Source organism: Artemia franciscana, chromosome 14 (assembly GCF_032884065.1).
Source record: "Artemia franciscana chromosome 14, ASM3288406v1, whole genome shotgun sequence".
Taxonomy (NCBI): Eukaryota; Metazoa; Arthropoda; class Branchiopoda; order Anostraca; family Artemiidae; genus Artemia; species Artemia franciscana.
In genome coordinates this window covers 41,101,948-41,122,456 of record NC_088876.1, presented here as the reverse complement: position 1 = coordinate 41,122,456, position 20,509 = coordinate 41,101,948, and the positions used below count along the sequence as shown (strand labels likewise).

At 35.7% G+C, this 20,509-nt stretch overlaps 1 protein-coding gene across 3 annotated transcripts in view; it reads left to right on the top strand.

Moving 5' to 3' along the window:
• LOC136035728 (endoribonuclease Dicer-like) overlaps positions 1-20,509 on the top strand; it is a 183,990-nt gene that overhangs the window by 103,682 nt on the left and 59,799 nt on the right. For all 3 annotated transcript variants that reach the window (XM_065717684.1, XM_065717683.1, XM_065717682.1), the window contains exons 13-14: positions 7,353-7,481; positions 13,777-13,990. In XM_065717684.1, coding sequence (XP_065573756.1) covers positions 7,353-7,481; positions 13,777-13,990 — 343 coding nt within the window. The remainder of the gene's footprint in view (positions 1-7,352; positions 7,482-13,776; positions 13,991-20,509) is intronic.

Genomic DNA, 20,509 nt, shown 5'->3' with positions numbered 1-20,509 from the left:
TTTAGTTTTTTTTTCTTTTTAGTTTTTTTGTCCCGGTCGTCATTTATATCCCTCTGTTTCCCCCGGGTCGTCATTTATACTCCCTGTGTCCCGGTGCTTTGTTGATTGCTAATCGAACATTCCTTTTGTCCTGGTCGCTTTCTCTTTGAGTGTCGTCATTTATTTTTTTCTTTTTTAGTTCTTTTAGTTTTTACCTTTTTTAGTTTTTTTTAGTTTTTAGTTTTTTTAGTTTTTTACCTTTTTTTAGTTTTTTTAGTTTTTTTTTAGTTTTTTTGCTTTTTTATTTTTTTTATTAGTTTTTAGTTTTTTTGTAGTTTTTGCCTTTTTTTTAGTTTTTTTAGTTTTTTAGCTTTTTTATTAGTTTTTAGTTTTTTTTGTAGTTTTTGCCTTTTTTTAGTTTTTTTAGTTTTTTAGCTTTTTTATTTTTTTTATTAGTTTTTAGTTTTTTTTGGAGTTTTTGCCTTTTTTTTCTCTTTGAGTGTCGTCATTTATTAGTTTTTTTCCTTTTTTTTTTAGTTTTTTATTGGTTTTTACCTTTATTTTAGCTTATTTTTCAGTTTTTTCCTTTTTTTTAGTTTTTTTTATTTTTTATTTTTTTTAGTTTTTTACCTTTTTTTAGTTTTTTTAGTTTTTTAGCTTTTTTACTTTTTTTATTAGTTTTTAGTTTTTTTTGTAGTTTTTGCCTTTTTTTAGTTTTTTCAGTTTTTTTTTTAGTTTTTTTTTGGTTTTTACCTTTATAGTTTTTTTAGTTTTTTAGCTTTTTTATTTTTTTTATTAGTTTTTAGTTTTTTTTGTAGTTTTTGCCTTTTTTTAGTTTTTTCAGTTTTGACGTCACCTGATCCAGTTTTTTCAGGTGACGTCACCTGACACATCCATCCATCCATCCATCCACAGACAACTTATTTTTATATATATAGATATATATATATATATATATATATATATATATATATATATATTCACAGGTGGGACATAGGGACACAACTACAATGGCGCGTAACTAATATGGCGCGTACCGACTTACGCGCGCGGGGGGGCTTGGGGGGGGGCGCGAAGCGCCCCCACCAACTAGGTGTTGGGGTGGCGCGAAGCGCCACCCCAACAGCTAGTATATATATATATATATATATACTAGCTGTCATATTCCCTGTGTCCCCGTTGTCATTTATATATCAAGGTTCGAACCTGCAACCTCTCGGACCTAGAACCTGGAACATAACGCGTAGAACCTGGAACAGACAGACAGACAGACATACAACACACATACAACTTATTATATATATATATATATATATATATATATATATATATATATATATATATATATATATATATATATATATATATATATATATATATATATATATATATATATATATATATATATATATATATATATATATATATATATATATATATATGTTTTTAACTACGTAAAACTTGCGAATATACAACATTCTTTGCTGTCCCATTGTATGTACATATAAATAGATTTTCGTCAGTCGACAAACATAACGTCAGTCGACACACAAACATGACGTCACTCGACAGACACACAGACAAACAACTTATTTTTATATATATAGATAGATTATTTTTATATATATAGATGTCCCGGTCTGTAATTTCGTCAGTCGACAAACATGACATCAGTCGACACACAAACATGACGTCACTCGACAGACACACAGACAACTTATTTTTATATATATATAGATATATATAAACGAGCAATAACTGTGTATATATCTAGGGGAGAGGGGGGCGAAACCGTACGTTTTTGAGTTTATGACCCCTATAAGATGTTCTTCTAAAGATACAAACTTTGTTTTTATATGAACAGAAAGCTTAAATATTCATCTTTTTTAGGATTTTTTTTTCAATGACTTCCATCAAGTCGTTTCTCCGTGAGACCCAAAAACATATGACGTCTTAAAGTGTCCGAAGTCGCCCCTACCGTGGGGTGACTTCGGACACATGAGGGGCATTTTCGGACATCTATTAGTTAACGATTCAAACAGTGCGTTCAGATAATATAAAAGTAGCAGAATTAACTGGAATATCAAAAGAACTCTAAGGGTATTTCACATTATTATTTTATGGCATAGCGAGACAAGTCACACCCAAATACAAGGCCTTTGACTGCCTGATCGCCCTGTCCCCCTTGCAGCAAAAGGAGTAGGCAACTTCATAATTATATCATCAAAATCAGTTTCAGCACAATCGGGCCATTCTGGGAAGATGAACTTTTAACTTGATTTGCGGAGGTAGTTTATTTTAGCTAATCTGCCACTCACTTCTTCATTCTCACAAACATAGTGTTGCAATCTTTGATGTTTGAAATTTGATGTTTTTGATGTTTTGATGTTCAAAAATTTGATGTTTATCAGAGTTTTTTTCGCCCTAAGCCTCACAAGCACAAATTTCCAGGAGAAAATTCTTCGTCAGTCTGAAGTTCACTGACACTTCCAATGTCTCCCTGGTGGCATGTTTGAATGGTGCATAAACCGAAACATCAAGGGGCTGACTGCGATGAGAGCAATGGAGAGGAAAGGTCAGAAGATGAATGCCATTATCTTTGCACAAGGAAACTACTTCAATTGAAATATGTCTTTCATGATTGTCAAACAAGAGCAAAACAGGATTCTCTTTGCTAGGTATAAGTTCATTCTGGAAGTGCTACAATGAACAAACGAAATTTTCCGAGGTCATCCATCCACTGCGATGGGCTAAGCCAATGCATCCTGGTGGTCCATCTTGATACATTTTCTCAGCAACCTTGACTCTTGGAAAAACAAACACTGATGGAATAGTCTGACCAGTTGCAGACACAAAGCACAGCATTGTGGTATTTTCCCCTCTTTCTGCCGACACAGTCTGTGCCACCTGTTTTGCCCCCTTTTTAGCAATCACCTTCGGAGCCTGAAAAACTGTGGGTACTCTTGTTTCGTCGCAATTCCAAATCCTACCAGGACGAAATTGTAACTTGCTATACAGTCTCTGAAGATTACGAAAGAAGGCTCCAATTACAGTGGCATTGAAGCCGGCAGCACAAGCCTGGCTTGTATTTTCCGGTTTTCTAATGGACAAAGTGGCATTACACTTCATAAATACTTTAAACCAGTCAAATCCTGCTCCTTCATTCAGCTCCCAACTTGGTGGGAATTTGAGCTTCAGAGTTGTTGCCCATTGTTAGGCTAACTTTCTCGTTGCATTTGGATTTAGTCCGTGTTTCTATATTGAGCAGTTTTCGAGGTATATAGCAAGATTTCTCTCTTGTTTGGGAGTAAAAACGAACTTGCAACTCTCCCGAACACTATCATTATCATTGTTTGCACTTGGGCTACCCTTCTCAAGATCTTGCATTCTACTCTTGTAGCGTTTCACGGCATCCACAAGGGTAGACTTCTTCAAAGAAAATTCTTCCGCGGCTGATCGGAAAGATGAATTCTCATTTAAGACTTGTTGAGAAAACATACTTCAAAAATAGTTCTTTGCCTGGGTGTCTGGATTGATGAATAATAGATTTTAATATATAGTTTGTTGTGGGATTCTCACGCTGGGGTGACCTCCTCTGTTAACTCGTATGTTGTATGTTTTTTATGACGAGATGTTGTGGTTTTTCTATGCATTTATACTGTCCCAGCCTTACGACCTCTGCTCTCTGTTGGGGCATAATATTGTTTTTGTTTTTTGAAAGTTGAATTTAATAAGTTCCTAATCCTAGTCTATAATAAAATTGAAATATTTGGTAATTTCCTAGCCCTAGCTACTTCCAATTCCAGACTCGGAGATACTTCCATCAGCAAGGGGTGAAACCGGACACCTCGAAATGTGTCCGGAGTCGCCCCCAAAAAACTGTCCGGAGTCACCCCTTATTGACGCCATTTTGAAAATTTACCTTTTTTTTGGAAACCGCCCGACATTCCTTGATGGAAATTATGAGGAAAATACCGGAAACATACCTCTTATGATCCTTCTAACTTACGAACCTGTAGCTAAAATAGCTTGGAAAATATTTGACGAGGACTTTAGATGTCAAAATTTCCAGAGAGTATATAAAAACTTCTTTACCTCTTATCTCAGTTGTCTTTGGCATCAAATATTCAAAACTTCCGCCTAATGTGCGCTACATGAATGGCATCTAGCAGCGATTTTCCGAATGTATTAGTTAAAAGACTTTGGACGAGAGGTCCAACGGACGGTTTCGCCCCCGTGTGGTTTCGCCCCCCTCTCCCCTATGCATATTTTCTCGAAAACAGCTCCATTTTTTTCAGAAAAATTGGCATCCTGGTACATTCTGGCCTAGAAAACGATTTAGATTGGTCAGAAGTTTGAAAAATTCCATATTTCTATACGTCAGTACTGCAATGAAATCTCACTTACGTGGAAAAATTGAAGATTTTCGTGTACAAGAGTAGTTTGTACTAAATTGCTTAAAAAGCAAAAAACGGGTATTGCAAAAATATTTGCATATATTTTGACGAGGGATTACAACAATTCATAAACCTTAAAAAAGAAAACCAAAAGTTTGAAGCTTAGTGAAAATCGTTGTTAGAAATTGGACTTGGTGTAGCAATCAAATATCCTTGAATAGAGATAGTATGAAAAGACATTAAAAAGTACAATCAATGTCTTTTTAAGACATGAAAAAAAGTTGAAAAACTTTTCGAGTTCAGTTCACAATTGCTAAAGTTATTATGTAAACTACAAATATATTTACTGTGCCTGAGCGATAGTTTTAATTTTTTACTTCAGGTTAGAGAAATACCTGAAAAATTTTAAAATTACTTTTTTTTTTTTTTTTTTTTTTGCTAGATAAAATTAACTCGCTATGTGATTAAGCTTAGAGGTTTAAAGGCAACAAGTTTTTTAACGTCAGTAAGAATGTCCAAGAAGCAAACCTTTGCAATTATGATGATTCTCTTTTTTGACAAGCGATTACATTCAAAAACCATAAAAAGGAAACCGTTGTTAGAAATCAGACTAGTTTCAATAATCAATCAAAGATGTTTGATTATTGAAGTTTGTCTGATTTCTAACAGATTAAATAGATTAATTTTTAATGGCATTAAGTCGAAACTTTTAAGGAACGTTTAGGGGGAGTTTCAGTTAAACAAAAAAACACTATAGGCATGCGGGTATTAAAAGGGCATGTAAGCAATATAGGGCATATAACGACATAGGCAGCGATACTCTATTATAGCTAGTAATATCATTGGTATTTTAAAGGACCTAATCTAACTGAAAACTAAAAGGTCTAGTGCCCTCTAAAGAGGGCACTTGAAATCCTAAAGTTGAGAAATCAGTTAAGAAAGTAGTTTTCTTCCTCTTTTTTTATTCTTCTATTATTCTTTTATTCTTCTGTGATTGAAATCAAAACTTAAGAAAGTAGTTTTCTTCCTCTTTTTTATTCTTCTATTATTTTTTTGTTCTTCTATGATTGAAATCAAAAGTTAAGAAAGTAGTTTTCTTCCTCTTTTTTTATTCTTCTATTATTTTTTTATTCTTCTATGATTGAAATCAAAAGTTAAGAAAATAGTTAAGAAACTAGTTTTCTTCCTCTTTTTTATTATTCTATTATTTTTTTTTTATCCTCTTATGATTGACATCATAAAGTTAAGAAATCAGTTAAGAAAGTAGTTTTTCTTCCTCTTTTTTTGTTCTTCTATTATTCTTTTATTCTTCTATGATTGAAATCAAAAGTTAAGAAAGTAGTTTTCTTCCTCTTTTTTTATTCTTCTGTTATTTTTTTATTCTTCTATGATTGAAATCAAAAGTTAAGAAATTAGTTAAGAAACTAGTTTTCTTCCTCTTTTTTATTCTTCTATTATTATTTTATTCTTCTATGATTGAAATCATAAAGTTAAGAAATCAGTTAAGAAAGTAGTTTCCTTCCTCTGTTTTTGTTCTTTTATTATTCTTTTATTCTTCTATGATTGAAATCAAAAGTTAAAAAAGTAGTTTTCTTCCTCTTTTATTATTCTTCTATTATTTTTTTTATTCTTCTATGATTGAAATCAAAAGTTAAGAAATCACTTAAGAATGTAATTTTCTTCCTCTTTTTATGTTGTTCTATTATTCTTTTATTCTTCTATTATTTTTTTTTTATTCTTCTATGATTGAAATCAAAAGTTAAGAAATCAGTTAAGAAAGTTCTCATCCACTTTTTTATTCTTCTATTTTTTTTTCTTTATTTTTCTATTCTTCTATGATTGAAATCATAAAGTTAAGAAATCAGTTAAGAAAGTAGTTTTCTTCCTCTTTTTTTGTTCTTCTATTATTCTTTTATTATTCTATGATTGAAATCAAAAGTTAAGAAATCAGTTGAGAAAGTTCTCTTTCACTTTTTATTCTTCTATTATTTTTTTTATTCTTCTATTCTTCTATGATTGAAATCATAAAGTTAAAAAATCAGTTAAGAAAGTATTTTGCTTCCTTTTTTTTTATTTTTCTATCATTCTTTCATTCTTCTCTTCTTCTATGATTGAAATCATAAAGTTAATTAAATCAGTTAAGAAATTAGTTTTCTTCCTCTTTTTTTGTTCTTCTATTATTCTTTTATTCTTCTATGATTGAAATCAAAAGTTAAGAAAGTACTTTTTATTCTTTTTACTCTTCCTCTTTTTTATTCTTTTATTATTTTTTTATTCTTCTATGATTTAAATCAAAAGTTAAGAAATCAGTTAAGAAAGTAGTTTTCTTCCTATTTTTTTATTCTTCTGTGATTGAAACTGCCTTACTCATGTAATATTTGTAATTTTTTTATTTCAGTATTGGTAACTCAACTGTTACCCTCAAACCATACACGACGTGACACAGAAAAATATTACAGAACAAATGGATTCTTATTTAAAAAACAAACTTATCAAGGTCTAAAAATGTTAAGCCCATTGGCAAAGAGTACTGGCTAGTTATAAGTGTAGAAACCAGTACTATTACCTAAAAATAAAAGTTATCAACGCCATCTGGGTTTTTGCACTTCGTAATAGCGTGTTTTGCTTTTTGCTGAAAGTGGGATCAAACACTGATTGATACTATTTTGCCAATTACAGAAATTTTTCCTAATTATTCCACTGAAAAATACTAAGAAATGCGCGACATGGCTTTGGTTTTTTTGTTTTTTTTTGACGCTATCGTCGGTTTCCACTCTTTTAAGTTACTCTTTGCCCAAGACTATACAAACCATTTTTTTGTGTCACTTATAGTTTTGCTTATAGTAGTGTTGTTGATAAGCCAAAGAACTGTTAGATTAATATTTTTTTTGTGTATTATTCTAATTTTGATGTTGATGTTGAGACTTTCAATTTAATATAATAGGTACCACCATATTTAGTGCATTTTTTTTTTAGATTCCTGACATTTTTTTACATTCATTGCCATTTCAACGGTGGTATTTGCACGTTGTCCAATATGAAGGCCTAAAATTGCCACCTCAATGCCACAGATTAGGGTTGCTTCTTCCTAAGCCATTGCCTAAGGTAACTTGTCTCTTTATATATTTTTCTTTTCATTTTTTGTTGAAGTATGGTTGATACTGCCTCCTTTTTATTCTTTTCCTTGGATAGTTTGACAACTATTTAAGACCAGAGTGGCGGGCTTTACTGGCATAATGCCAGATTTATTTGCTTGGTTGTGATACGGTATAAATTTGCTTCCTTTTTGATGCCACTTTAATGTTTTGAAATCGGGTTCCTTTCCCTCAAAACAAAAGGAAAAAAGTCTAGGTAGCATATTAAGCATTGGCAGTAAAAGGGTCGAATATTGACGTCACCACAAAACGTGTTTTTATGATTTTTATTGATAATTTTTGAGATTTCAACAGCCTTTTTTCTTCATTTCGGTTTCAAGATATCAAGTTTCTACCTTGAGTTGCAGGTCAAAGTCTTTGCAATAGCTGAAAGTCTCATCGTATAGAGCAGATTTACTGTCCGTACCCTTTCATTGAAAAACGAAGACAGTCGTTTTTGCTGCCATGACTTATTTCTCGGATGTAGCCTCCCGGTGTCCTCATCGTATAGAGCAGATTCACTGCCACTCCTTAATGCTTGGGTATAGCCTCCCGATGAACGCATCGTATAGAGCATATTTACTGCCCCTGCCCTTTCATTGAAAAACAAAAACAATAATTTTTGTTGCCATGTCTTATTTCTTGAATATAGCCTCCCGTTGTCCTCATCGTATCAAGCAGATTTACTGCCACGCCTTAATACTTGGATATAGCCTCCCAGTGTCCTCATCTTATAGAGTAGATTTACTGCCGCGCCTCAATACTTGGATATAGCCTCCCGGTGAACCCATCGTTTAGAGCATATTTACTGCCCCTGTCCTTTCGTTGAAAAAACGAAGACAATCGTTTTTGATGCTACGACTTATTTCTTGCATATAGCCTCCCGGTGTCCTCATCGTACAGAGCAGATTTACTGCCACGCCTCAATACTTGGATATAGCCTCCCGGTAAACTCATCGTTTAGAGCATATTTACTGCCCCTGCCCTTTCATTGAAAAAACGAAGACAATCGTTTTTGCTGCCACGACTTATTTCTTGGATATAGCCTCCCGATGTCCTCATCGTATAGAGCAGATTCACTGCCACGCCTTAATGCTTGGGTATAGCCTCCCGATGAACGCATCGTATAGAGCATATTTACTGCCCCTGCGCTTTCATTGAAAAACAAAGACAATCGTTTTTGCTGCCACGTCTTATTTCTTGGATATTACCTCTCGTCGTCCTCATCACATCGAGCAGATTTACTGTCACGCCTTAATACTTGAATATAGCCTCCCGATGAACGCATCGTATAGAGAATATTTACAGCCCCTGCCCTTTCATTGAAAAACGAAGACAATCGTATTTGCTGCAACGTCTTATTTCTTGGATATAGCCTCCCGGTGGTCTCAAGGTATAGAGTAGATTTACTGCCACGCCTCAATACTTGGATATAGCCTCCCGGTGAACTCATCGTTTAGTGCATATTTACTGCCCCTGCCCTTTCATTGAAAAAACGAAGACAATCGTATTTACTTCCACGTCTATTTCTTGAAAATAGCTTCCAAATGGTCTAATCGTATAGAGTAGATTTACTGCAATGCCTTAGTACTTGGATGTAGCCTCCTGGTGGCATCATCGTATTGAACAGATTTACTGCCCCTGGGCTTTCATTCAAAAAACGAAGACAATCGTATTTACTGCCACGTCTTATTACTTGAATATAGCCTCCCAGTGGTCTCATCGTATAAAGCAGATTTACTGCCACGCCTTAATACTTGGATATTGCCTCCCGGCGGTCTCATTGTAAAGAGTAGATTTACTACCACGCCTTAATGCTTGGCTTTCCGGTATCTGGTAGTAGCTTTCCGGTGGCCTCATCCTTTAGAGTAGATTTACTCTCCCTGCCCTTTCATTGAAAAAAGAAGACAATCGAATATACTGCCACGTGTTAATACTTGGATATAGCCTCCTGGTGGTCTCATCGTATAGAGCAGATTTACTGCCACGCCTTAATACTCGTATATAGCCTTTTGGTGGCCTTATCGTATAGAGCAGATGTACTGTCATGCATTAATAATTGGATATAGCCACACGGTCGCCTTATCGTACACAGCAGGTATACTACCACGTCTTGTTGCTTCGATATAGCCTCCCGGTGGCCTCATCGTATAGAAGAAGTTTTCTATCCTTAAACTTCACTTGAATCGTCCTTGCTACCACGTCCTAATACTTGGATATTGCCACTGACAATATCAAATAAGTTAACTGAATCTGTTGCTTTGCATTATTTGTACTTATTCTTTTTGCTTATTTTTCCTTGCCTTTTTCTATTTATTTTTTGTCATTTTTTTCTTTGGTGTGTTTTATTCCTGTTTTTAATTTACTTTTATTTTACTGGTTTCAACTCGAACAAATCAAATCGCTGATGAAGAAAATTTTTAGAGAACTTGTAAGCGCAATATTTAAAAGCTGATAATTGAGCTATTAAAAGCTGATAAGTATCATAATCAGTTTCAGTGCTGTAAATATTGATTGAGAAAACATATTTCAGTAAAAACACAAAACAAAATTAGGCTTTTTGTACCGTGGAAACGCTGGTCGTTTAGAAGATTTTTTCGGTAAAAAAATAAAGTATTCTTGTTTCTTATGTGTACATTTTACGTTTTCAGTAAAGATCTCATTTTGCTTAATCTACAAACAGAGAAATATCGTCTGTCGTTTTATACGCAATGGTTTCACCCATATGTGTTGCATAGGGTGCAAAGGAATTATTTTGCATGTTTTAAGTGTCAATATCGCTCTTTAGTTCTGTCAGACAGATTTTTTTAGATTAATTGTAATATGTGAGGCAATGAATTTAAAAGTTAGATTCATATCTATATATATAAAAATAAGTTGTCTGTCTGTGTGTCTGTCTGTCAGGTGACGTCATGTTTCTGTGTCGACTGACGTCATGAAGTTAGTTGTCGTCATTTTTGCTATGACGGTGACGTCATTAAAGATATTTAAGACATATATGTTCACGTAGAAATCTATTAATGTTTAGCTTTAAAATGACTGATGAACTTACAATGGCAAAAGCCGATGAAGATGCTCAAAGAGTCTATGCCAAAAAACTTGCTGCTGATAGAGAAAGTCAGAAAAGAAAGCGTGCCGAGGAATCAAAAGAACAGCAAGGAAACAGGCTTGAGGCTAAAGAACGCAAAACCGCGCAGTTAGATGAAGATCCACCTGGACAGCGAGAGTCAAAACATATCAAAACTGAAAATGATAGCGATGATGATTGGGTTTGGGATTTTGACTTGGATAAGGTCATCAATGCCTACCAGATTTTAGTTAAAAAAAACAAAGGTTCGGCGATATGTATTTCATAGTGAAGCTGAAAAATAAAGAAGAAAAAGAAAACTGAAAAAAGAAAAAATGTAAAAAACTAAAAAATACTAAAAAGAAAAAACACTCAAAGAGAAATTACAGACCGGGACACAAATGACGACCGGGACAGAGGGAATATAAATAACGACCGGGACACTCAAAGAGAAATTACAGACTGGGATACCGGGACACAAATGACGACCGGGACACAGGGAATATAAATGACGACCAGGACACAGGTATTTAAGAATATCGTTAAAGACAAATTTGTAATTGTAAGAAGACCGTTGAAAGAGAAATTTCTAATTGTAAAATGACTGAAGAACCTACAATGGCAACACCCGAGGAAGCTGCTCAAAACGAATGTATTCAAGCCAAAGTAGCTGAGTTGGTAAAGCGTTATGTTTCAGGTTCTAGGTCCGAGAGGCTCCAGGTTTGAACCTTGGCTTTAGCATTAATATAAAAGAAGAAAAAAACTAAAAAAGGTAAAAACTACAAAAAAACTAAAAAGAAAATATATATATATATATATATATATATATATATATATATATATATATATATATATATATATATATATAAATAAGTTGTCTGTCTGTGGATCTGTCAGGTGACGTCATGTTTCTGTGTCGACTGACGTCATGTTTTCGACTGACGAAATTACAGACCGGGGCATCGGGACACAAATGACGACCGGGACACCGGCACATAGGGAATATAAATGACGACCGGGACACAAGGAATGTTCGATTAGCAATCACCATCAACAAAGCACCGGGACACAAATGACGACCGGGACACAGGGAGTATAAATGACGACCAGGACATAAGTAAAAAAAAAATTAAAAACTAAAAAAAAGTAAAAACTACAAAAAAACTAAAAAGAAAAAAAACTAAAAACTAATAAAAAACTGAAAAAGCTAAAAAGCTAAAAAAAAAACTAAAAAAGAAAATAAAATGAAAAAGGAAAAAAATGAAAAATAAAGGAGAAAAACAAAACTAAAAAAAAGAAAAAAAAACTAAAAAAAGGTAAAAAACTAAAACCTAAAAAAAGACCAATTCAAAAACGAATGTATATACAGACCGGGACACAAATGACGACCGGGACACCGGGACATGACGACCGGGACACAGGGACACAACTACAACAGGGACGCCGGGGGGCTCAGGGGGATATATAAATGACGATGGCGACACAGGGAATCGTCGATTAGCAATCACCATCAACAAAGCTAAAGGGCAATCATTAGAATCATGAGGTATAGATCTGAATACGGATTGTTTTCCCATGGACCATTATATGTTGCATGTTCAAGAGTCGTTAAACCTGACATTCTATGTATATTCGCAAGTTTTACGTAGTTAAAAACATATATATATATATATATATATATATATATATATATATATATATATATATATATATATATATATATATTCACAGGTGGGACATAGGGACACAACTACAATGGCGCGTAACGACTTACGCGCGCGGGGGGGCTTGGGGGGGGCGAAGCGCCCCCACCAACTAGGTGTTGGGGTGGCGCGAAGCGCCACCCCAACAGCTAGTTATCAATAAAATTCTATTGAGCTATGTGAAACCTAAACTAATTACAAGTGTCAATGGACTATATCTAAAAATTTTTATTTGACCATCATTTTTCAAAAAGAATCATAAATTGTTGGTAAATTAAGAGGTCACGGAATTACATACAAAAATCTCAATTCTCGAAGTTGATTTTGTCGGCAAATTGTGTCAAAGTCAAAGGAATTCAAATTCGGACATTTGTTTTTCAACTTTTTTCAACTTCAACTTTTCTTTATTCAACGTAAAAATACCAAAGCCATATTATGCCTCAACAGAAAGCAGAGCTCGTAAGGCTGGGACAGTGCAAAAACATTAAACAAAACATCAACATCTCATCATAATATTGATTCCAAAATTTAACACGGCAAAAAACAAAGAAAATAGAAAAAAAACTTGTAAAAGAGAAGTGACAAGGATAAGTAAATAAATAAATATTCGGCAGGATGGTCGTGGGAGGCCATCCCAAACACAGGGACACAAAAACAAAACACACAAAGAAGAAGATCAAATAATTTAATTCTCCATCATCAATGGTGAATAATTAAAATTTTAGCAAACAATCTTTAATATTTGTTTGTTTTTTTTTTAAAGTATCTGGTAAGCTCAATGTCTGTGCTTTTCAGGGGCTGTTTATGCCAAAGCAAAATTAGGGAACAATTGACGCATGGTAGCTGGTATAATCAGCTAAAATTTTCAGTCTACTGTATTCCTTGGGGTATGAATATGAATCATGAATGAGAATTTGTGCAATTGATTAAGTATACAATTTATATATATAGCACTAATCCCCACAAAGACTATTGTTCTTCTTACTCGCAGAGACACCAACCTATTTTAAATATAGTTTCAACCTCCCTTACCTCACACACTGTTTCCACATCTAGACTGTTTCCTGTTTTGAAGATTCTTCAACTTTCTGCTGTGCTTTTGATGTTTGAACTTTTTGGTGTCTTAAAACATGTACAATGTTCGTTTGACACCCTTCTTGTCACTTTTTGTCTTATACCTTTCAATCTTCCTTCTTGTCACTTTTTGTTTTACCTTTCAATGGTTAAAGTGTTTCCTCCGTTAATGGTATGGTCCTGCTTCTTTATGTCAAAAATTCAGATTCAAACTAACAAGGAAATTAAGCATTAGGACTTAGTTTTTTATTTGCTAGCCTAGTAGTTTTGAAAGAAAATAGGCGGAAAAATTCTTAAATCACAAATCTTGTGTTTTCTACTTAATTTGTTTAAAATTTACTTTAATTTTTATTTTGTCCCTCTGCTCTTTTACCCCTTTTTTGTTCTTTCATTGTTAACTCGTTATCGTATCTTTATTGTAGCTATGTCGATTTCCCCTATTTGCCCGTGAAGAAGCAGTTATGGTATTCGTTGAAGATGGTGGGGAGTGCAACAAACCTGATGATGTCTCCCTCCTCATGAAGTTCCATCATTTAATTTTCAAGGATCCACTCTACGTTGGCCGTCGAAAAGAGAGTGTGCACTTCGATCCACTCCAGTCTCGTGAACGGTTTTTCGTCGTGGCTGTGAAGCCAGGTATATCTATATATCTAGGCTTCCTTGCAAATTAATCCCTACAATAATGTCTGAATGTAAATTTTAACTGATATTTCAAGCAGAAGAAAAACCATATTGAAACTAGCAGAAAAACCTGTTGACCTGCAAGGATACAACGACTGGCAAAGAACTATATTTAAACTATGAGGGGGGCCTGTTTGAGTTCAAGGATAAAAAGGAAAAAGAACTCTAATAAATCTCTTACTTTGAAAGTATCATTTTATTATATAAAAAAACATCAACTACAAAGGATTAGACAATAAAATTAAGTTTTCTTGCGCCCCCCCCCCCTCCACACATGACAACTTAATTTGAAGCTTTGAACTAATTACGAGATAGTAAGTCAATGGGTAGACTTACTATGCATGAAATTTATCATAATCCTTGTATCATAAGAGCTTGTCACAAATCGCACAGCAATGAGGCAGATTAGGGGGAGACTTACTAAAACTACGCATAAAGTTTATCATAATTTTAATGTTCCAATTTGTGACAGTTTTTTCTGTATAAAGAGACAAAAATAGACTTTATTAACAGAGAAACACCTTCAAGTCTTTGGCATGTAGCGGCACATGATTTAGCTGAACCCGAGTTAGTAAATTCAGTGAATTATATAGAATTACATTCTACAAATCTATATTGTAAAAACTCAAGTTGGATCCAGCACAGAACTTTCTGTGAGTATGACTGATTCCAGTTTAGATAAATTCTATACTCTGATATGACTCCTTGTGTATAATTTTTCCCACAATGCCTGGGAATACTCCGCCTGAGTCAGCTAAAAAGTGTGACTTGTTTGGTGCTTTAAGAAAAATCCTAAAAAATATTTTTAATTTCTTGATACTTTTTTATGTCTTGTAATCTAAAGCATCTGGATCGTCTTTGAAATGATGTTTCGGTGTTGTTTATTGCCAAGCTACTCTGGCCTGGTATTCAGTGAGTAATCTATATATATAAAAATAAGTTGTTTTTGCTGTTGACTGACGTCATGTTTGTGTGTCGACTGACGTCATGTTTGTTGACTGACGTCATTATAAGGATTGAGCATTATGCCGTCATGAAGTTGTTTGTCGACTCACGTCATGTTTGTCGACTAACGAAATTACAGACCGGGACACCGGGACACAAATGACGACCGGGACATCTATCTATATATATATAAAAATAAGTTGTCTGTGTGTCGAGTGACGTCATGTTTGTGTGTCGACTGACGTCATGTTTGTCGACTGACGAAATTACAGACCGGGACATCGGGACACAAATGACGACCGGGACACCGGGACATAGGGAATATATAAAAATAAGTTGTCTGTGTGTCGAGTGACGCTATGTTTGTGTGTCGACTGATGTCATGTTTGTCGACTGACGAAATTACAGACCGGGACATCGGGATACAAATGACGACCGGGACACTGGGACATAGGGAATATAAATGACGACCGGAACACTCAAAGAGAAAGCGACCGGGACACAAGGAATGTTCGATTAGCAATCACCATCAACAAAGCGCCGGGACACAAATGACGACCGGGACACAGGGAATATAAATGACGACCAGGACACTCAAAGAGAAATTACAGACCGGGACACCGGAACACAAATGACGACGGGGACAAAAATGACGACCGGGACACAGGGAATATAAATGACGACCGTGACACTCAAAGAGAAATTACAGACTGGGACACCGGGACACAAATGACGACCGGGACACAGGGAAACAACTACAACGGGGACGCCGGGGGTCACAGGGGGATATATAAATGACGACGGGAATGTTCGATTAGCAATCACCATCAACAAAGCTCAAGGGCAATCATTAGAATAATTAGGTATAGATCTGAATACAGATTGTTTTTCCCATGGACAATTATATGTTGCATGTTCAAGAGTCGGTAAACCTGACAATCTATTTATATGCACAGACAATGGGACAGCGAAGAATGTTGTATATTCGCAAGTTTTACGTAGTTAAAAACTTATATATATATATATATATATATATATATATATATATATATATATATATATATATATATATATATATATATATATATATATATATATAAATATATACATATATATATATATATATATATATATATATATATATATATATATATATATATATATATATATATATATATATCTATGTTCACAGGTGGGACACAGGAACACAACTGCAATGGCGCGTAACTAATATGGCGCGTTAAGAGTCACGCGCGCAGGGGGGCTTTTGGGGCGCAAGGCGCCCCCACCAACTAGGTGTTGGGGTGGTGCGAAGCGCCGTCGCAACAGCTAGTCTTCTATATATATAAAAATAAGTTGTCTGTGTGTCTGTCGAGTGACGTCATGTTTGTGTGTCGACTGACGTCATGTTTGTCGACTGACGAAATCACAGACCGGGACATCGGGACACAAATGACGACCGGGACATAGGGAATATAAATGACGACCGAGACACTCAAAGAAAAAGCGACAGGGACACAAGGAATGTTCGATTAGTAATCACCGTCAACAATGCACCGGGACACAAATGACGACCGGGACACAGGGAATATAAATGACGACCAGGACACTCAAAGAGAAATTACAGACCGGGACACCGGAACACAAATGACGACCGGGATACCGGGACACAGGGAATGTAAATGACGACCGCGACACTCAAAGAGAAATTACAGACTGGGACACCAGGACACAAATGACGACCGGGACACAGGGAAACAACAACAACGTGGACACCGGGGGGGGGGCACAGGGAGATATATAAATGACGACGGGGACACAGGGAATGTTCGATTAGCAATCACCATCAACAAAGCTCAAGGGCAATCATTAGAATAATGAGGTATAGATCTGAATACAAATTGTTTTTCCCATGGACAATTATATGTTGCATGTTCAAGAGTCGGTAAACATGACAATCTATTTATATGCACAGACAATGGGACAGCCAAAAATGTTGTATATTCGCAAGTTTTACGTAGTTAAAAATATATATATATATATATATATATATATATATATATATATATATATATATATATATATATATATATATATATATATATATATATATTCACAGGTGGGACACAGGGACACAACTACAATGGCGCGTAACGACTTACGCGGGCGGGGGGAATTGGGGGGGGGGGGTCACGAAGCGCCCCCACCAACTAGGTGTTGGGGTGGCGCGTGCGCCACCCCAACAGTTAGTCCTCTATATATACAAAAATAAGTTGTTTGTCTGTGTACTGACGTCATGTTTGTGTGTCGACTGACCTCATGTTTGTCGACTGACGTCATTATAAGGATTGAGCATTATGCCGTCATGAAGTTGTTTGTCGACTCACGTCATGTTTGTCGACTGACGAAATTACAGACCGGGACACCGGGACACAAATGACGACCGGGACATCTATCTATATATATATAAAAATAAGTTGTCTGTGTGTCGAGTGACGTCATGTTTGTGTGTCGACTGACGTCATGTTTGTCGACTGACGAAATTACAGACCGGGACATCGGGACACAAATGACGACCGGGACACCGGGACATAGGGAATATATAAAAATAAGTTGTCTGTGTGTCGAGTGACGCTATGTTTGTGTGTCGACTGATGTCATGTTTGTCGACTGACGAAATTACAGACCGGGACATCGGGATACAAATGACGACCGGGACACCGGGACATAGGGAATATAAATGACGACCGGAACACTCAAAGAGAAAGCGACCGGGACACAAGGAATGTTCGATTAGCAATCACCATCAACAAAGCGCCGGGACACAAATGACGACCGGGACACAGGGAATATAAATGACGACCAGGACACTCAAAGAGAAATTACAGACCGGGACACCGGAACACAAATGACGACCGGGACAAAAATGACGACCGGGACACCGGGAATATAAATGACGACCGTGACACTCAAAGAGAAATTACAGACTGGGACACCGGGACACAGGGAAACAACTACAACGGGGACGCCGGGGGTCACAGGGGGATATATAAATGACGACGGGAATGTTCGATTAGCAATCACCATCAACAAAGCTCAAGGGCAATCATTAGAATAATTAGGTATAGATCTGAATACAGATTGTTTTTCCCATGGACAATTATATGTTGCATGTTCAAGAGTCGGTAAACCTGACAATCTATTTATATGCACAGACAATGGGACAGCGAAGAATGTTGTATATTCGCAAGTTTTACGTAGTTAAAAACTTATATATATATATATATATATATATATATATATATATATATATATATATATATATATATATATATATATATATATATATATATATATATATATATATAAATATATACATATATATATATATATATATATATATATATATATATATATATATATATATATATATATATATATATATATATATATATATATATCTATGTTCACAGGTGGGACACAGGAACACAACTGCAATGGCGCGTAACTAATATGGCGCGTTAAGAGTCACGCGCGCAGGGGGGCTTTTGGGGCGCAAGGCGCCCCCACCAACTAGGTGTTGGGGTGGTGTGAAGCGCCGTCGCAACAGCTAGTCTTCTATATATATAAAAATAAGTTGTCTGTGTGTCTGTCGAGTGACGTCATGTTTGTGTGTCGACTGACGTCATGTTTGTCGACTGACGAAATCACAGACCGGGACATCGGGACACAAATGACGACCGGGACATAGGGAATATAAATGACGACCGAGACACTCAAAGAAAAAGCGACAGGGACACAAGGAATGTTCGATTAGTAATCACCGTCAACAATGCACCGGGACACAAATGACGACCGGGACACAGGGAATATAAATGACGACCAGGACACTCAAAGAGAAATTACAGACCGGGACACCGGAACACAAATGACGACCGGGATACCGGGACACAGGGAATGTAAATGACGACCGCGACACTCAAAGAGAAATTACAGACTGGGACACCAGGACACAAATGACGACCGGGACACAGGGAAACAACAACAACGTGGACACCGGGGGGGGCACAGGGAGATATATAAATGACGACGGGGACACAGGGAATGTTCGATTAGCAATCACCATCAACAAAGCTCAAGGGCAATCATTAGAATAATGAGGTATAGATCTGAATACAAATTGTTTTTCCCATGGACAATTATATGTTGCATGTTCAAGAGTCGGTAAACATGACAATCTATTTATATGCACAGACAATGGGACAGCCAAAAATGTTGTATATTCGCAAGTTTTACGTAGTTAAAAATATATATATATATATATATATATATATATATATATATATATATATATATATATATATATATATATATATATATATATATATATATATATATATATATATATATTCACAGGTGGGACACAGGGACACAACTACAATGGCGCGTAACGACTTACGCGGGCGGGGGGAATTGGGGGGGGGGGGGGGGTCACGAAGGCCCCCCCACCAACTAGGTGTTGGGGTGGCGCGTGCGCCACCCCAACAGTTAGTCCTCTATATATACAAAAATAAGTTGTTTGTCTGTGTACTGACGTCATGTTTGTGTGTCGACTGACCTCATGTTTGTCGACTGACGTCATTATAAGGATTGAGCATTATGCCGTCATGAAGTTGTTTGTCGACTCACGTCATGTTTGTCGACTGACGAAATTACAGACCGGGACACCGGGACACAAATGACGACTGGGACACTCAAAGAGAAATTATAGACAGGGACACAAATGACGACCGGGACACAGGGAATATAAATGACGACCGGGACACTCAAAGAGAAATTACGGACTGGGACACTGGGACAGAAATGACGACCGGGACACAGGGAATATAAATGACAACTGGGACACAGGGACACAACTACAACGGGGACATCGGGGGCACAGGGGGATATATAAATGACGACGGGGACACAGGGAATGTTCGATCAGTAATTACCATCAACAAAGCTCAAGGGCAATCATTAGAATAATGAGGAATAGATTTGATTACGGATTTTTTTTCCCATGGACAATTATATGTTGCATGTTCAAGAGTCGGTAAACCTGACAATCTATTTATATGCACAGACAACGGGACAGCGAAGAATATTGTATATTCGCAAGTTTTACATAGTTAAAAACATATATATATATATATATATATATATATATATATATATATATATATATATATATATATATATATATATATCTATATTCACAGGTGGGACACAACTACAATGGCGCGTAACTAATATGGCGCAAAACGACCCTACGCGCGCGAGGGGGCTTGGGGGGGGGGCGAAGCGCCCCCACCAACTAGGTGTTGGGGTGGCGCAAAGAGCCACCCCAACAGCTAGTAATTAATAATTAATTAGTAATTGTGATTATAAATTAAATTAATTATTATTTATTAATTATTAATAAATTGATAAATAATAATGTATATAAGTAAATATATTAATAAATAATAAATAAATATTAATGATTAT